The 15,594-nt window shown below is 35.3% G+C and overlaps 1 protein-coding gene across 5 annotated transcripts in view; it reads right to left on the bottom strand.

Moving 5' to 3' along the window:
- The window catches only part of LOC106130562 (protein furry), a 137,085-nt gene that overhangs the window by 58,611 nt on the left and 62,880 nt on the right, over positions 1 to 15,594 (bottom strand). For all 5 annotated transcript variants that reach the window (XM_060953642.1, XM_060953644.1, XM_060953646.1 and 2 more), the window contains one exon: positions 1,298 to 1,417. In XM_060953642.1, the coding sequence (XP_060809625.1) occupies positions 1,298 to 1,417 (120 nt within the window). The remainder of the gene's footprint in view (positions 1 to 1,297; positions 1,418 to 15,594) is intronic.

Raw genomic sequence — 15,594 nt, 5'->3', positions numbered from 1 at the left:
CGTATGAACGTTCGCGGTTTCTCATGAGAAAGTGCGAGGAAAAGCGAAATGTGTCGATATGTTTCCGTTAATTTTCTTCATTGACATATCGACAATCCATATGTCAAGAGAGCTTTGTTCTTCCTTCAGAGAAAAGAAACAAAGCGTTTACGCGCGCAATTTATGTTACTAGCTTTCAACCGCAGCTTGACCCGCGCTAATTTGGCGCCTACTATATAGCGAAAATTCCACAAAAACAGTAGTATTTTCCGGGATAAAAAGTCCTTCTCCTTCTATGTCCTTCCCCAGACTCTTTATTTTATATACGTAAACACGATTGGTTCAGTAGATATCTCGCGAAGACAAAATTAACAAACAAATAAACTCACTTTCGCATTTATAATATTAGTATGGACAAGCTTAAGTACCAATGGAGTTATGATAAAAATCATTTGACCCTCCAAAATATTCATTAATGTCATTGAAGTGTAACATAAGAAGTGGAATAAATTTTTCTTCCTTTCCATTACAATATGAAGTAAACCTTTGAGAAACGTCCCTTAAGGCATGTTACACACAATCCGCAGGGCTTCGCTGTCCAAGGGAGTGGGGTGGTGCGACTGAAACGTATGCACTAAACGCTAAAAGGGCCACGCCGATGTGGGCTAGCTGGTCTCTCTAACTATAACCATCCTTTATACCACATAATGTCATCTCTACCCCCCAGACTATTCTGTGTACATTTAAATACCAATTTCGATCTTCGACTATATTAAAGCGTGGCTGTTATGTACTTATGGAAAACGCCTGTAAATTCAATAGAATTAAAACAAAAACCAATGAAAAAGATAAAAATGAAAAGCACTTTGCACTATCGTTTCCTGTGTTTACTCTGGTCTTATAGTGACAATTCACAGTTCACACATGTAATCCCGTCACGTAATGCAGAGCGGTGCGAAAGCGGATATTAATGACAAAATCCGTTATTGAATCGTATTGCACTGTTATACCACACTCGTTCTGTTTTTGGTGTCCACTGAGTTAATCAATTTCAGTAAAATTCATTTGTTCGCTGTAAATGGGTTTATGTACCTGAACCAATGGGGAGAGAAATATAAGCTAGTCGAAGGAGTTGAACTCGGAATTTGAAAGTGGCGGTCTAATGTTATAAACGTCATTGGCAAAAAATAATTACAAAAATATATATATTTTATTGTTCCTCCTATACCACATACCAGTTTTCTACATATTGGAGAATCTCCAATTTATTTATTAAAGACGGTATCTCTATGACGTTAGATCAAGAACCAATAAGTACCTGAGAACATAGGCATGGTGAGCTCGGGATGAAGCTGGGACAATTGCCTGGAGAGGTACAGTTGTGAGCGGCAGTACGTCGTGCAGAGCAGGGCGTCCAGGGTGCCTCGGCCTTTCTCATCTGTAGGCAAAAACATTTTTCATTATTCAATATTTTAACAACATAAACTTTTATAAAAAAAAGGCAAAAAACTTTATATTTGAAATATTAAGCTTTTTTGCTTTGTAATTTTTGTATTCAATGCTATATTAAAAAAAGGTAAAATTTGTAACTTTTATTGTTTTTAAGACTTATCTTTGAAAATACTTAACCGATTATGAAATTTATTTCACCGATAAAAGATACATCATCTGCGTGTATCTAAGGACAATGTACCAAGGTCGAAGGCATGGCGGGCTAGCTATAATTTCTATATAGGAGGAACTTCCAATCTTCTGTATTACTTGTATCATACTTATGGCTTTATGAGCAAATAAGATTTAGATTTATTGAATTTAATTAAGTTGTTATTTGTTAATGCCAGGCAAGCGGTCGACGGTAAGTAAGATTTCCGTGAAGTAGATAGAAGTAGATTCAAGTGTAAACCACACCGTGCCTTCACCGTTTCTATAGAGAAAACGTGACGATATTAAGAATCATTTGCCGTGTGGTTCCCGGCACTATTACAAAAAAGACTAGGACCACTCCATCTCTTTCCCATGGATGTCGTAAAAGGCGACTAAGGGATAGGCTTATAAACTTAGGATTCCTCTTTTAGGCGATGGGCTAGCAACCTGTCACTATTTGAATCTCGGTTCTATCATTAAGCCAAATAGCTGAACGTGGCCATTCAGTCTTTTCAAGACTGTTGGCTCTGTCTACCCCGCAAGGGATATAGACGTGATCATATGTATGTATGTATGTATGTATTAAGAATCAGTAATTTATGTACTTTCCAAGGCACGGATCTTTTGTTATTCATAGAAAGCATGAGATCAATTCTGGAATGACCTTCAACTAGCATTTATTAAGAGGTCTCTTTAAAGCTAGGTATATAAGAATAGGTTGAGATCTGATTATATAATAATTATGTGGAAAAATTTCGCAGGTATTTACAGGGTCGGAGCTCATGTGAAGTGACCTTTATACTGGAAATCAGATGGCCATCGTTATTTATATTCTAGACTGTATTGCTTATTTGTGCACCTATTAAATGTATTTTTATCTCGAATCTTGTAGAGAATGCAATTACAATTAAGACCGCTTTCAAAGAAAACTTATTGAAATATCTGAATTATAATCAAAGAAGCAATAAATTAAAATATCTATTTTCTAGAAGATGAAGAGGTGTTCTATATAGATAAGATGAATTTAATTAAAAAATTGATTTTTAGTTATCACAATTTATAATTTCGTCTTGGAACAAATCAGATTGCGTCCATTGATTAAAATGCAATAAATATTTTTGAACGAATTGAATGCGTCTGTCGGAAATAAAAAACTAAGCCTAAAAAAGTTTGTTGTCCAGTTTTATACTGGGGATATCGCACTACTAAATCGGCGAATAATGAAATTCACGTTCGCTATACGTGCACGCACGCTTTTTTTGAGAGTCACTTAAAATTTTAGTCGGAATTGCCCTTTGTGACATTCCATTGAGTTTCGGCGATGTAATAGTGCAGAAATAAAATTGTGAAGGCTTTGTAGCGCATCCGGGAAATCCGTTGCAAACCTAATTGCCGATATTGGACAAGTCCACTTAAAAACGAAGCTTTGATCGACGTGGAATCAATTAACTCTGCGCCGCGTCGGGCCCGATTGTTCCAATATAAATATATTCACGACTAGCCTTTGGTCGCGGTTTTGCACGTAGTGAATCTCGTTTGGGCGGACTAATGATTTCACTGAAATCAAAGTAAAACTGTATCAGTTGCTGTGATTTCAGCTACGTGGTATGAGTTTTGTTCTAATTATAAGTCCGAGTTAGTTCATTTTAAATTTGTTTAGTGCTACGACTCGAATAATGATAAACAATGCAAAGTATAATAGAGGAAATGGTTTAAATCACTAATATTTAAATTTTCTTGTCTATAGATTGGTAAAATACTGTATATTAAATATTTATGGTATTGATTTCTAATTAAAACATGTAAAAGCCTCATGATTATCATTTAAAATGCTGATTATATCGATTTAAAAAAACGTTGGATTCTTCAGAGGTAAAACGTGTTTTTACTAATGAAAAATCTAGCATATGGACAAGAATCTTACTAACGCGAAGCATTGCAAAACAAAACTATGATTACATCGAATTAATCCGTTTATCCCCAGCAGATGTTAATGTTGTTATGGTCGGGACGGCACGAAGCATTTTAAGCGTAAAAGATCCGATTTTTAGGTCCCGTTAGCGTTGTAATTATTGGAGAGCTTGTGGTGTGGAAAAATTGCCATACTGCGTTGGGTGAGTTCGACATTTTGTATCGACAAACTATCGCAAATATGCGTTTGTTGCATACCGTTCCAGTATAATTCGAAAACTTAATCAGTTCTCAATTCATTACGCATTTCGGGAAACGTATGATAATTATACTGGACGCTACATTGGAAGTAATCATGTCTCTATTGACAAAATAGATTGTGATTCAAAATTAAATTCCAGCGAGGACGTACCTATAAAGTACGTAGTGTCCCTACAGTAATGTATCTGTAATTACAGGAGTTGTGGAAGGGAAGCGCTGCATGCCCATATTAAATATTTTATATATATTATGGGCTTTGTACTTATATTGGCTAGGTTTTCGAGAGACTATAAATTGCAGGTTCGGTGTTCATATGGAATTATACCTAACATACCATTGACTCTATAATGGCTTAAGGAATGACTTTCTTGATATACGGATCCGTGAAACATTTGGTTTTTTCCTTTTTTATTACAGATAATTACTGTAATCTGATCAATGGTTATATATGGACGTATGAAAAAAATACAGCAGTAGTATCAAAGCTGAGTAGTAAGTAAAAACTTATAACAATTTTCATCCATATTTGATTGAAAATTGCAGCAGATGGTAGGTAAAACAAGTACTTGAACATAAAATTTATGTACTACGTTAAGTAAAAAGAAATATAAAATAAGCTTTACAATAGTAAAACCTAATTGATAATAAGCTTGTTAACGTTCGCGACACGAGGCGCTTGACGGTAAAATAATGTGTCAAAGGTGAATTTTGAGAATTATTACTACACAAACATATTTGTGAGTATAAACTCGAAAGTTGGCATTGGCCCGATACGCACATGACCGTTTTTCTAAAATGTGATATTGAACAATATTTAACATATAAATCATTGTGACGCCGTCTCCCTACTGCCACATTCACAAAAAATTACTTATTCATGTTGCCAAACTTTTAATTCAGATTGAAGTATAAATAAAAGCTCCGTTTGAGATGCGATTTCCTATGCGTTGCACTTCGCAATACGGAATATCTTCCTTTGTTGCGGACGAGCCCGAAACTTCGCTCCCACTATATCATCATCCATCACTATGATAGCACTGCGATGTCCTTTGCTTTGTAGAACTCTAACTCGTGTGTATCAATTTCAGTAGTCCATATATTTCGTCTTTATTTGGAAACTTATTTAACTTGACACTGTTTGGTGTAGTGGTTGTGTTCGCGCATCTGTCCCTAGTTCAAATCTCTTGTCTCAGTTCTGTTTGGCCTGGGTCTAGTACCCAAATACTAATCACTCAATGATACTAATCATTGAATGAATATTACATAACACAAGTATCTGACTTAGTTTGGGGCTAAATGAATATGTGTAATTTGTTCAAATATTTATTTTATTCAGAAGAGCCAGGGTCAAAAGTATAATATTGAATATCCATATAGTTTTACAGACCCCCGCGGCATCACTGGCGTCAATTAGACCGCGCTGTGCATACACAAATGATGGCTGAGCATTTGTTTACGGCGCGCTGTAATAATACCATTTTGTTCCTCTGGCGAGTCGAAAGCAAACATTCCGTGGTTTATTGGAAACAAACTACACTGTCTGGTCTGAACGAGATTATCAAAGGTCTGCACAAATTGAATACTACTTGAATAATCAACAGTTCTGAATTTCAAAAATTATGCGTATGATAATGATACTCGGTTGAGATCAGATTTATCCATACATCACGGGGAATTGTCTGACGTATTTTAAATAATTATGAACCCCTATAACTGCAAAATCAGCGTGCGCATCAAAATATATGCACTATTTTAATGTAAGGTGTTCCCGTAAATGGGTTTCCATATACTGCGTAATCTGATTTTTCTTAAAAAGGTTTGATCAGAAAGAAAAACCTACATCAAGACTTTACTGATAAGTCAGATATATTTGTAATGAAATGAAATAAATTAAAATATTAAACCTCTCGGTCTGGTTTTCGCCTGTTGATTAAGTTACGAGAAAGAATATTTTGCAAATTACGCCCACTAGGACCAATTAGGTAGCTCGCGTTGCTATTTATTAGGAACGGAAGGCATTAGGGATAAAAAAATCGGTGTCGCCGTACGATTTCCTCCGCTAATTGACAAGAGGCATACCAAGAATATCTCGGGCCAAGATTGTACAACGAATGCCTGAAATTTTATAAATTCTTTTGCATATCCCTGCCTCTGTTGTCTAGGAGACAAGGTTCGCCTTTATATTCTATTTTATAACATAAAGATGTATTCTCTGATGAAAGTGGCATTAGTTTTATGTATATATGTATGTATAGTCGATATTGTATGCAACATCAGATATGATATTTAAATTCTCGAACAGAGAGAGAGAGAGTACCTCTACGTAATACTTTAATAACTGATACAGGGGGGATCATATTTCACGTAAAATGCTCTATATTGTGAGGAAGATGGCATGATGAAAATTGATGATCTCTACGAGCCAATCATCTAATAGCAGATGAAACTCGCGCTTAAAATATTGATAGGTATACTGATTATTGGACTACACAGCGCACGACAAAAATTTTGTATAATAACTTTTTGGCCAACTGGGTTGTGTGGGGGTGATAGCTATGAAGGAGTGACTGAGCCATATTTTTTTGAAAAAGGGATTATAAGATCGGTACAAAATAATCAAGATACTATTCTAAAAAAGAGCGTTGGTGGTCGAATCGGGAAGGTGCGCGGTTAAAACGCGTATTGCGCATAATATAATATGGGCACCGGTTCGAATCCCACCACGGTCATGTATCAATGACTATTATCAAAGTCATGTACATTAGTTTGAACACTAACCGATGCCCTTAAGGTGAGGAAACCTGCACATTCAGACAACTAGATGTGCATCTGTGGATCAAATATGGGTCGATTTACCTGCAAAGGTTGCGGAGATCAGATCAAGGGTCTATGTTCCAAAGCATACCCCGGGCTCTTATCCAGAGAGGGGAGGATGAAACCCGGACTAAAGTCTGGAGTTAAGCTCCATAATTGCACCATGTTCACTAACCAAGAATGGTCCTTTCAGGAAGACCAGCGCGGAGACCGTTGCGAATAAGCTTTGTATATGTTTAATGGTACGTACATACATACATACATAAAATCACGCCTCTTTCCCGGAGGGGTAGGCAGAGACTACCTCTTTCCACTTACCACGATCTCTGCATACTTCCTTCGCTTCATCCACATTCATAACTCTCTTCATGCAAGCTCGGCGGTTTCGGGTACTTTTAATGGTATTATATTAATATATAAAACTAACATACAAATATATATAAAAAAAAAATTCTTTAAAGTAAAAGTATAGTGACAAGTATGTAGTTATATTTCTTAAGTGACAGGAACGAAGTGGCACAAAAAAGATTTTTAAATATATTCCGTTCATTTGGCATAAAAAAACAATGACTTTGATTACGTAATATATTAAGGAAAGGTTACACAATATTCTTTTAGAAATCATAATCTTTTCATAATACGCTGTCTAGACGAACAAATTTTAATCGTCGAATACTTAGAATCAATACAAAAAGAAATGAATTTGGGAAACAATAAAAATACGTTCGGTATATGGAGATGTGTTGTGATAGTAAACCGATTGAATCCAAAAGCAATAGACGAGATAATCCTTCGATAAGAGGTGTACTGTACGACCTATTGTTAGGTAAACTAAGAGTGTAGGTAGGCTGGATGTATAATGTAGGTACTAAAATTACTAAATTGAAACGATGTAATTTAAATTTTTAGTAAAGATATAACTTACTCGTAATTTATTTTGAATAATCAAACTATTCAAGGTTTATTTCGGTACATGAAAGTCTCTAGCTGATGTTAATTTATTTCATTTTACTTTATTTTACTAGCCAAGCATATTGATACGGATAATGAAGGAATTAAAATTTGTGATCCACCATTTTGTATTTTGCGGCTAGATTAATGATAGGTATTAAATTGCATGCAGTAGGTAACTGTATAATTATCAAACATAATTAAATCTACCTGCATAATTTCATGGTTAATTCCAACTATTATTGTAAATGGGAAAAAAGTTTGTTCCCTTTTTCCACTTATCATCAGCTGAACCAATCTTCTTGAAATTACGCATATATAATAATATATAATTTGAATTGAATACAGGGTGTCTGGGAAAATGCATATTATATCGGCTATAGTAAATAATGAAAATGCTTAACTTTATAAAATAAAATCAACAAAATACTCACTAGTTTAAAAGACGCCTTGTATAGTTATGTATAGTTAAGGATCTGAAAAAGGCATTCGTTTAATTCCGGTAAAAACTACTCGTAAACTATTGTATTATTTTATAGGTTGCGCTAAATTTGCGTGGGCGGAGCCGCTGGTAACAGCTAGTACCAGTATTATAATTTTAGTCCTAAAGAACAAATTAGAGATATCACATTTTTGTTCGAATTATCTTTATTGGTCAAAGGAAATCCAAAAAAGAGACAAAACAGATAATGCACAATCTCATTTGTGTTCTCACACATAAATTAAGCTCTTACAAGCTACGATTGACTACGACGACGCTACGAGTGGTCGTTGACGTCTACGATTTCGTGATAATGTAGACTGTTCAACCATATCCCTTTATTTTGTACATATATCGTGTATGTACAAAATGTTAAATAAAATCGGGTAGAACAATTCAATAAAAAATAAAAACATAATGAATGAAAAATATTTTTTCAGTTTTTTTTACAAGAAACAAACATAAAAAGATTTAGACAAAATTTGAACCCCATTCTTTTTTAAGGTAGTTTATAAACGAAATTTGATGTTTTTAATTATTGTCGAACGTATGCGATGGCGGGTAGGGTTCCTCTCATACATATGTGGGGTTCTGTGGCGTCGTCCATTTCATGAAGCGCGGCTACTGCGCGCCTCCCCTTCTAGACCGGGATTGCCTTAATTAATTAAATTTACGTTGCACTAGGAACTACTAATAAAGAGATTTAGGTAATATTTATTTTTGTCTATTTTCATAATAACGAAAATTGGTGGTCAAACAGTTAAAGTATGCATATACTCATACATAGAACTGTGCCTTTTCCCCGGAGGGGTAATTAGAGACTACTTCCACTTGCCAGGATCCTTGCATATTTCTTAAGTTCATACACATTCGTAGTTAATGTTTTACTTTAAAAAAACGGTACATATTTCAACCCCTTCAATGGCAATGTAACAATTACCCTTTCTAAGATTCGAAATTTAGTTTGGTTCCTGTGGTGAGGGAAAACCATCCTTAGGAAACCTGCACATTCAACCAGTAAACGAGCAACCATGATCCAATATGGGTTTCTTGTAGAATGAAAAAAAAAACACAGTAAACAGGTTAAGTCTCACAACGTGATTTAATATTCAAGTGTAATTAAATGTTATTAAAAGTGCTGTGGCTAAGTATTACATAGTTTTAATCTGTGGTTTTAATGGTCACAAAATCCTGCATGCGTGTAATGAGGGATTAAAATGTTTACAAAGCGCTTTAAATATTGAGGGTAGCTATATCGTAGGTAAGATAGAATTATATGTGTGTGGTTGAATCTTGTTGATTCGACCGAATTTGTATGGGTAATCTAAGGTTTGCATGATTAGTGAATAAAATCTGGTAAGGTGGCGATTATAGCCTTTAGTCTACCCCCGTAAAGGAGTCCGGAGAAACAGTCTTTTTTTCTGGAAATTATAAGGGATAATATAATAGGAGGAAAGTCCGTAGATGTAACGTAATTAGCCTTAAATAATGATTTATGCTATGAGGTCGCTAACAAAAGCACATGTATAAATGTCAGTGGAATAAATCTTTTGAAAAAGAGAAATTCTTGGGTGTAACATTTGTGAAATGTAATTATCGAGTGCATTTTAAGCGTCAAAGCTTAAACATGTTTTGTGTAAGGTTTCCCTTTGGACCTTAGGTCCCATCAATTATAATTTTACTCTGTGCTAATGGGCCATTTGCGTGTGGGAAATCACGTCTATACCCCATGCGGGGTAGACATAGCCAACTGTCTTGAAAAGACTGAAAGACCACGTCCAGCTGTATGGCCTAAGGATGCAATAAGATTTAAATAGTGACAGGTTGCTAGCCCTTCGCCTCCAAGAAGATCGGCTTTTACGACATATATATGGGAAAGATATGGAGTGGTCCTATTCCAAAGTTTCGGGAACCACTCAGCAGCTTCTTTAAGAAAATTCAGTCATTGTATCCAAAACATATATAGGTTTAAACATGGTCTATCAGTCTTTTCAAATCTGTCATCTTTACAACCTTTTGTCTACCCTGCAAGGGATATGACGTGACAATATGTAGGTATGTTTGTAACAAAAATAATCCCCTTCATACCTTACAAAGTGGCTGTGTTTTGCTAAAACAATCTGTGAATCACGAAAATTACAGGAACACTACGTCTGCTTACAAAAATACGTATCCGTTTTGGTGATGTTTCTGGAAAACAAATCACGCGTCGTCGCACGGTTCGCCAATAAAAGTAGCAGTCTATCCACGGAGCCATAACTTGGAAGTAGGATTGAAGAAGTAGGATCGTCGTTTATTTTCACATTTCCAGTTCAGCTGATAAGTGAATTTGATTTATGTAGAGAGATTGCTTTTCTCACGATATTAGCTACCTACCAATGGATATACATTTCATTTAAAAAAATTAAATTCTTAATCTCAGCATAAATATAATAAAAATATTTTAAATGCGAAAGTAAGTTTATTCGTTTGTTACCTCTTTACGAGTTATTTAATCTTTTTGAACTTTGCGTATACATAATTAAGCGTCTGGACATACATAGGATACTTCTCATCCCGGAAAAACTTAAAAGCTCCCATTTCTACTCCTTTTAAAAATATTTTTCAAAAAATGTTGGAACCCCGTACCATACCGGATTAACGAAAGCAGGTCTTAAAAATTATAATTGCGTGGGTAAAAAAAATTGGATTACATATTTTTTTCAATTTTATTCAATCGTTTTTTAAATTTATCGAATCGGGCTATAAAAAAATACATAATAAAATAAGAATAAGGCATTCCAAAATATTTTAGAAAATACTAAAATTTATAAATCAAATCACCGATAAATCAATACATAAACGACCAATACAAATATTTGCCTAGCAACTCAGTAGACAACAAAAAAATACTAAGAATTTTAAGGTGTAACAAGTGGAGGAGGCTAGCTTAACTTGTTGAACATGAGGGCGTGAACGGTTATGGTGTGAGGTGGGAGGCGGCCGCCGAGTGGGAGACGGGGCGGGCCGGGAGGCGCAGGGAGGATGCACCACTGCAAGTGCAGGTGTGAGGACGCCGCGCACCGGGATCTTCAGCTATATAAACCCTGCGAGCCGCATCCAGCCCACAGTCGGAATCGGCCGGCCGCGGCGTTCGCACGCCATGCTATGAGCCCTCCGGGAATTTCCAACTTTTCAATGTTCGAAACTTTGGCCGACTTCAACTCCTCCGATTCGGAAAATGGAGCTAACGGCACCGCGTTCGACTATTTCGCTGAACATTTTGTTCACACCCTCTCCATCTATTATACACCGCTGCTTGTGACCCTCGGTTCCATCGGCAACTTGCTGTCTATTTTCGTCTTTTTCACCAGCAAACTTCGGCACCAGTCGACAAGCCAATACTTGTCAGCTCTAGCCATTTCTGACACGGTTTTCTTACTGCAACTTCTACCGCCCTGGTTGAACACCTTGGCCATAACGGATATTTTCATCAGTGATGGGTTCTGTCAGATATTCACGTACGTTTCATATGTTACATGTTGCGTTAGTTCCTGGCTCGTGGTATCCTTCACCGTAGAGAGATTCGTAGCGGTGCTTTACCCACTCCGACGAAATATTGTGTGCACAGTGACAAGAGCCAGGCATATCATACTTTCCATATCACTGACGGCCGTGGGGTTGGCGACGCCAGTACTAAGATTCGCAGTGCCGGTAAATGCTAATTGTGACATTGATGAGGAGTACTTGTCCCACGCGATGATTTTCAATTGGGCCGATACGGCAGTGTCTTTTACTATTCCATTGACGATAATAACTATCTTGAACGCGTGGATAATGTCGGGGGTATGTAAGTTGGAACGGGCTCGCCAACAATTGGGGGACCCGGGGCGCGGGCTCGGGGGGCGCGCGCGGCCGGCCAGGCTGTTCGGGTGTCCGCGGTCGCAGCAGCGCATCACCAGAATGCTGCTAATCGTGTCTACCGTATTCGTGGTCCTGAACCTTCCAGCCTACACGATGCGCATCATCGTCTACACGAACCAAAAAGTAAGTTTAGGCTTAATTTCAATCGTCTTATTCATAAAAGCAAATTTAAAATTGTGTTAATTTTACTTTTTACAAAAGATAATTAACTTCCAAAGATTAAAAGAAGAAACTATGAATAAGGCGGTAATTTTTCTAAACTTTTTAGGTACTTTGCTGGCTGCGAGTTATTGCTTATTATCGTCTCGGCGAATTTCTTCAAGTATTTGTGTAGTTTTTTCAGCGATTACAACAAGCGACGCTGCTCTACGTCTTCATGTCTACGATATTCCTTCTTTTGTCGTTAAAAATTAAGCTGCCGAGCGAAATATTTTAACGTGTACCACCTTTTACAATATAGCTGCGAAAGAATGTATTTATTTGATAAGTAACGCAAAAACGAATATAGACAAAGACAGGCTATAAAAAAAATATAAATTAACGCCGACTGAGTTACTGGCACCATAAAGAATATCTTAATATGCCAGCGTCTAAAAAGAAGAAGCTAGTGATTTATTATCACAAGCACCTGGGCTAGCAATTTATGATTGCACTTAAATATATTTGTACCGTCTACAAGCCCAAGATAATAATTCATATGGTCATTTATAGCCGTGAAAAGCCTTAAAAAATAAGAGCACTAAATGCAAATTCTATACAAAACTTGATTTGAAAAGAAATATTGCAAAAGCAAAATATAAGAACAGATGTAATGTTTGTAGGTATATCACAAGTTTATTTTTAATAAAGTTTTTATAAGAACTAAGATTTTTTATTTTATATTCCTTTGAAAAGCATCTCAACTCTGAATTTATACTACCTTTATTTATTTACACAAAATTATATACAGGAGCATTTAATATATTAATTCTAGTACAAAGGTGCTATGGTGCAAGTAACCTTCATTTATAAGAATCTTAAACCAAGAATTTTTTCTGATTGGCCTGATTCTTGGATGTTTATCTATATAAGTACTTATTATAAAATATATTATCGTTGAGTTAGTAGCTCGTAACACAAGTCTCGAAATTACTTCGAGGCTAACTCAATCAGTGTAATTTGTCCCGTATATATTTATTTATATATATCCGCAAAAAAAATGTCTCACGTTAAAATAAACTTTCATGCAATGTTTACGTACAGTCAAACTCTCGAAATAATGTTAACACAATAAAAAATCTAGTATACGAAAGGAAAACGCAAAATATATACGGAAGCGAATAAGCAAGCGAAAACTGCCAGTTTTATCTAGGACTTTACAATACAATTTTAACTAACTTTATAGCGCATAAAACAAATTTTACACAGTAATAATTATGAATCAAAATATGACTCTGCCAAACTCGACCGAAAATATGCGAATGCGAATCGTAAATGGACTTGGTACACGAAAAATAAATAAGTAAAGAAATTATTATTGTTACGGTGGACCCAAATCAAATCCAAATTGAATAACTATTTTACAACAGTAATGTTAAGAATTATAAAACATTTTGACGGCGATTTTTTATTGAAAGATAGATTTCATAATGACCGAGAAGTCAGGCTGTACCTCTCCGCTGTTAATGGGCGTTTCGGTAGTTTAATGACCCTACAATATGGTTATCAAATGAAAGGGCCTGGCGAGTAGATATATTCTTTACATCCATCCATACATATATTACAAATGTAACCGATGTCTGTACTTGAAAGAAGATAGATATGCAATTTTTTTATTTCTGGCTGTATGTTTATACTAAACAAAATATAAAAAAAATAATAAAAATGTATCAACCCTACCCCCATATCCCAAAGGGGGATACCCCATACCCCAAAGAGGGATCGGGGTGTCACCTTTTTTAAATGAGATTGTTAGTGTACATAATACAAAATGTGTTTTACGAAGTTGCGGCCAACAACTAGTACCTATATTAATAAAATTAAAAAACATTTTAAATAAAAAAAATCGATGAATATTTGTTATTATTTCAAAGATGATAAAGAAAATACTTTAGTTTCAGACCCCGACTTGTTTCGCGAAAAACGTGCTTACTATTCTTTTTATTTCCATTCAGTGTTTGCAGTAGTTCGCTGTCCGTCACTTTATATATATTTGTAGCATAGCGGTTTCATAAATAATAGGGTAGGCTCGCTCGCACCTAATATATATTTTGATAGGCCGCCGGGATCATGTGGTATCAACTTGTATTAGTGTAGTTCCCGAGCTTTCGCGGAAAGACTGTCGGCGAAGTTCTATTTCTGGATAAATTACAGTTTAGGAATAAATTTTTCTGGCTTAGAAAAATAAATGTGAAAATAACGTATTAGGGTCAACTTGAGAACTCTGCATATGGAACAAATATTAAAAAAAAAGCATATGTTTGTTACTATAGAATAAAAACGTTCCACTTTATCACTTTTTATTACAATAAAAAATTCCCCATATACATATACATAAAAAAATGGTTTTCTTAATGTATACTTTTGTTATAAAAGTACGTTTACGGCTCTGCCTGAGAAATACACGAAAAATAAAAATTTTCCGAGTGAAATTTCAAATCCCTATTCCTAGCGGTTTAGTTCAAAATTGCAATTCATAAATCAAAAAAAGAAAAAAATACGTAATTGGTGAAGATAAATCAAACTTAATGCGACAATACACTAAATCTTATAATCAAAATAAACATCTTAAAATGATCGCGTATCGATCACAAAAAAAGCAATCAAATTATGAATGTCTTTGAAGTGGGTTGCAAAAAAAAGAAAAGATAAGCAGCAAATTCCACGGAATTCGAAATAAAAGAACTGAATACAAATTCAACTATTCTCTTTAGGATTATAGATTACACCAAACATCTAAATTAGATTTGTCAAACAGCCGCGCCCCGAGGTGTAGGCGGCTACGAACAAGCCCATAGCTACGACCACTCGTAGGTGTCTACGAAAACTCGTAGCCGGTCGTAGCACTTGAAAATACACGTTATTTCATTAAATATGGTTATTATACATATATACATTTTACATAAGCGCGCGTAAGTAAACAGCTTAATAAACTTATAATGTTATTTCCTTTTCTCATTTTCTCATATTAAAAAGCTCTTGTAGGAGTTAAGTGGAGCGCCTCATATTAATTATTTTTTCTGTAAATTTTATTAGCTGTTGGGTATTATTATTCTTTTACCAAAATCCGTTGCGAGAAAAAAAAAGAAAAAAATTCGATTTAAAACTGGTTTCGAAATTTGTTTTCGAAAGTGGGGCTATATAGGGATTATATAGTTTACCTATATTGAAAATTGTCAACAAGCTGTAAAGAGGTTCTCGAATCCGTATTTGGTTCTTTCATTCATTTGGTTTCATTTTCCAGATCTTTCTCTTCAAATAAGGATGTCTTAAAAATATTAAAATTAAAACAGGCTAAGTGCATGTCGGGTCAAGCGCAATGAGGCTTCTTTGTAAATTGGATTTATATCTGTAGTTTTTATATAATTGCTGGGAGGTTTGTACGTTTAGGTTTTATTTTATTTTAATGTAGACTTAATGTTTTAATAGCTTTTATTTAAGTTGACTTGTAT

This window comes from Amyelois transitella, chromosome Z (assembly GCF_032362555.1).
Source record: "Amyelois transitella isolate CPQ chromosome Z, ilAmyTran1.1, whole genome shotgun sequence".
NCBI lineage: Eukaryota > Metazoa > Arthropoda > Insecta > Lepidoptera > Pyralidae > Amyelois > Amyelois transitella.
The sequence above is the reverse complement of the archived record's forward strand: the minus strand, read 5'-3'. Positions and strand labels throughout refer to the sequence as shown.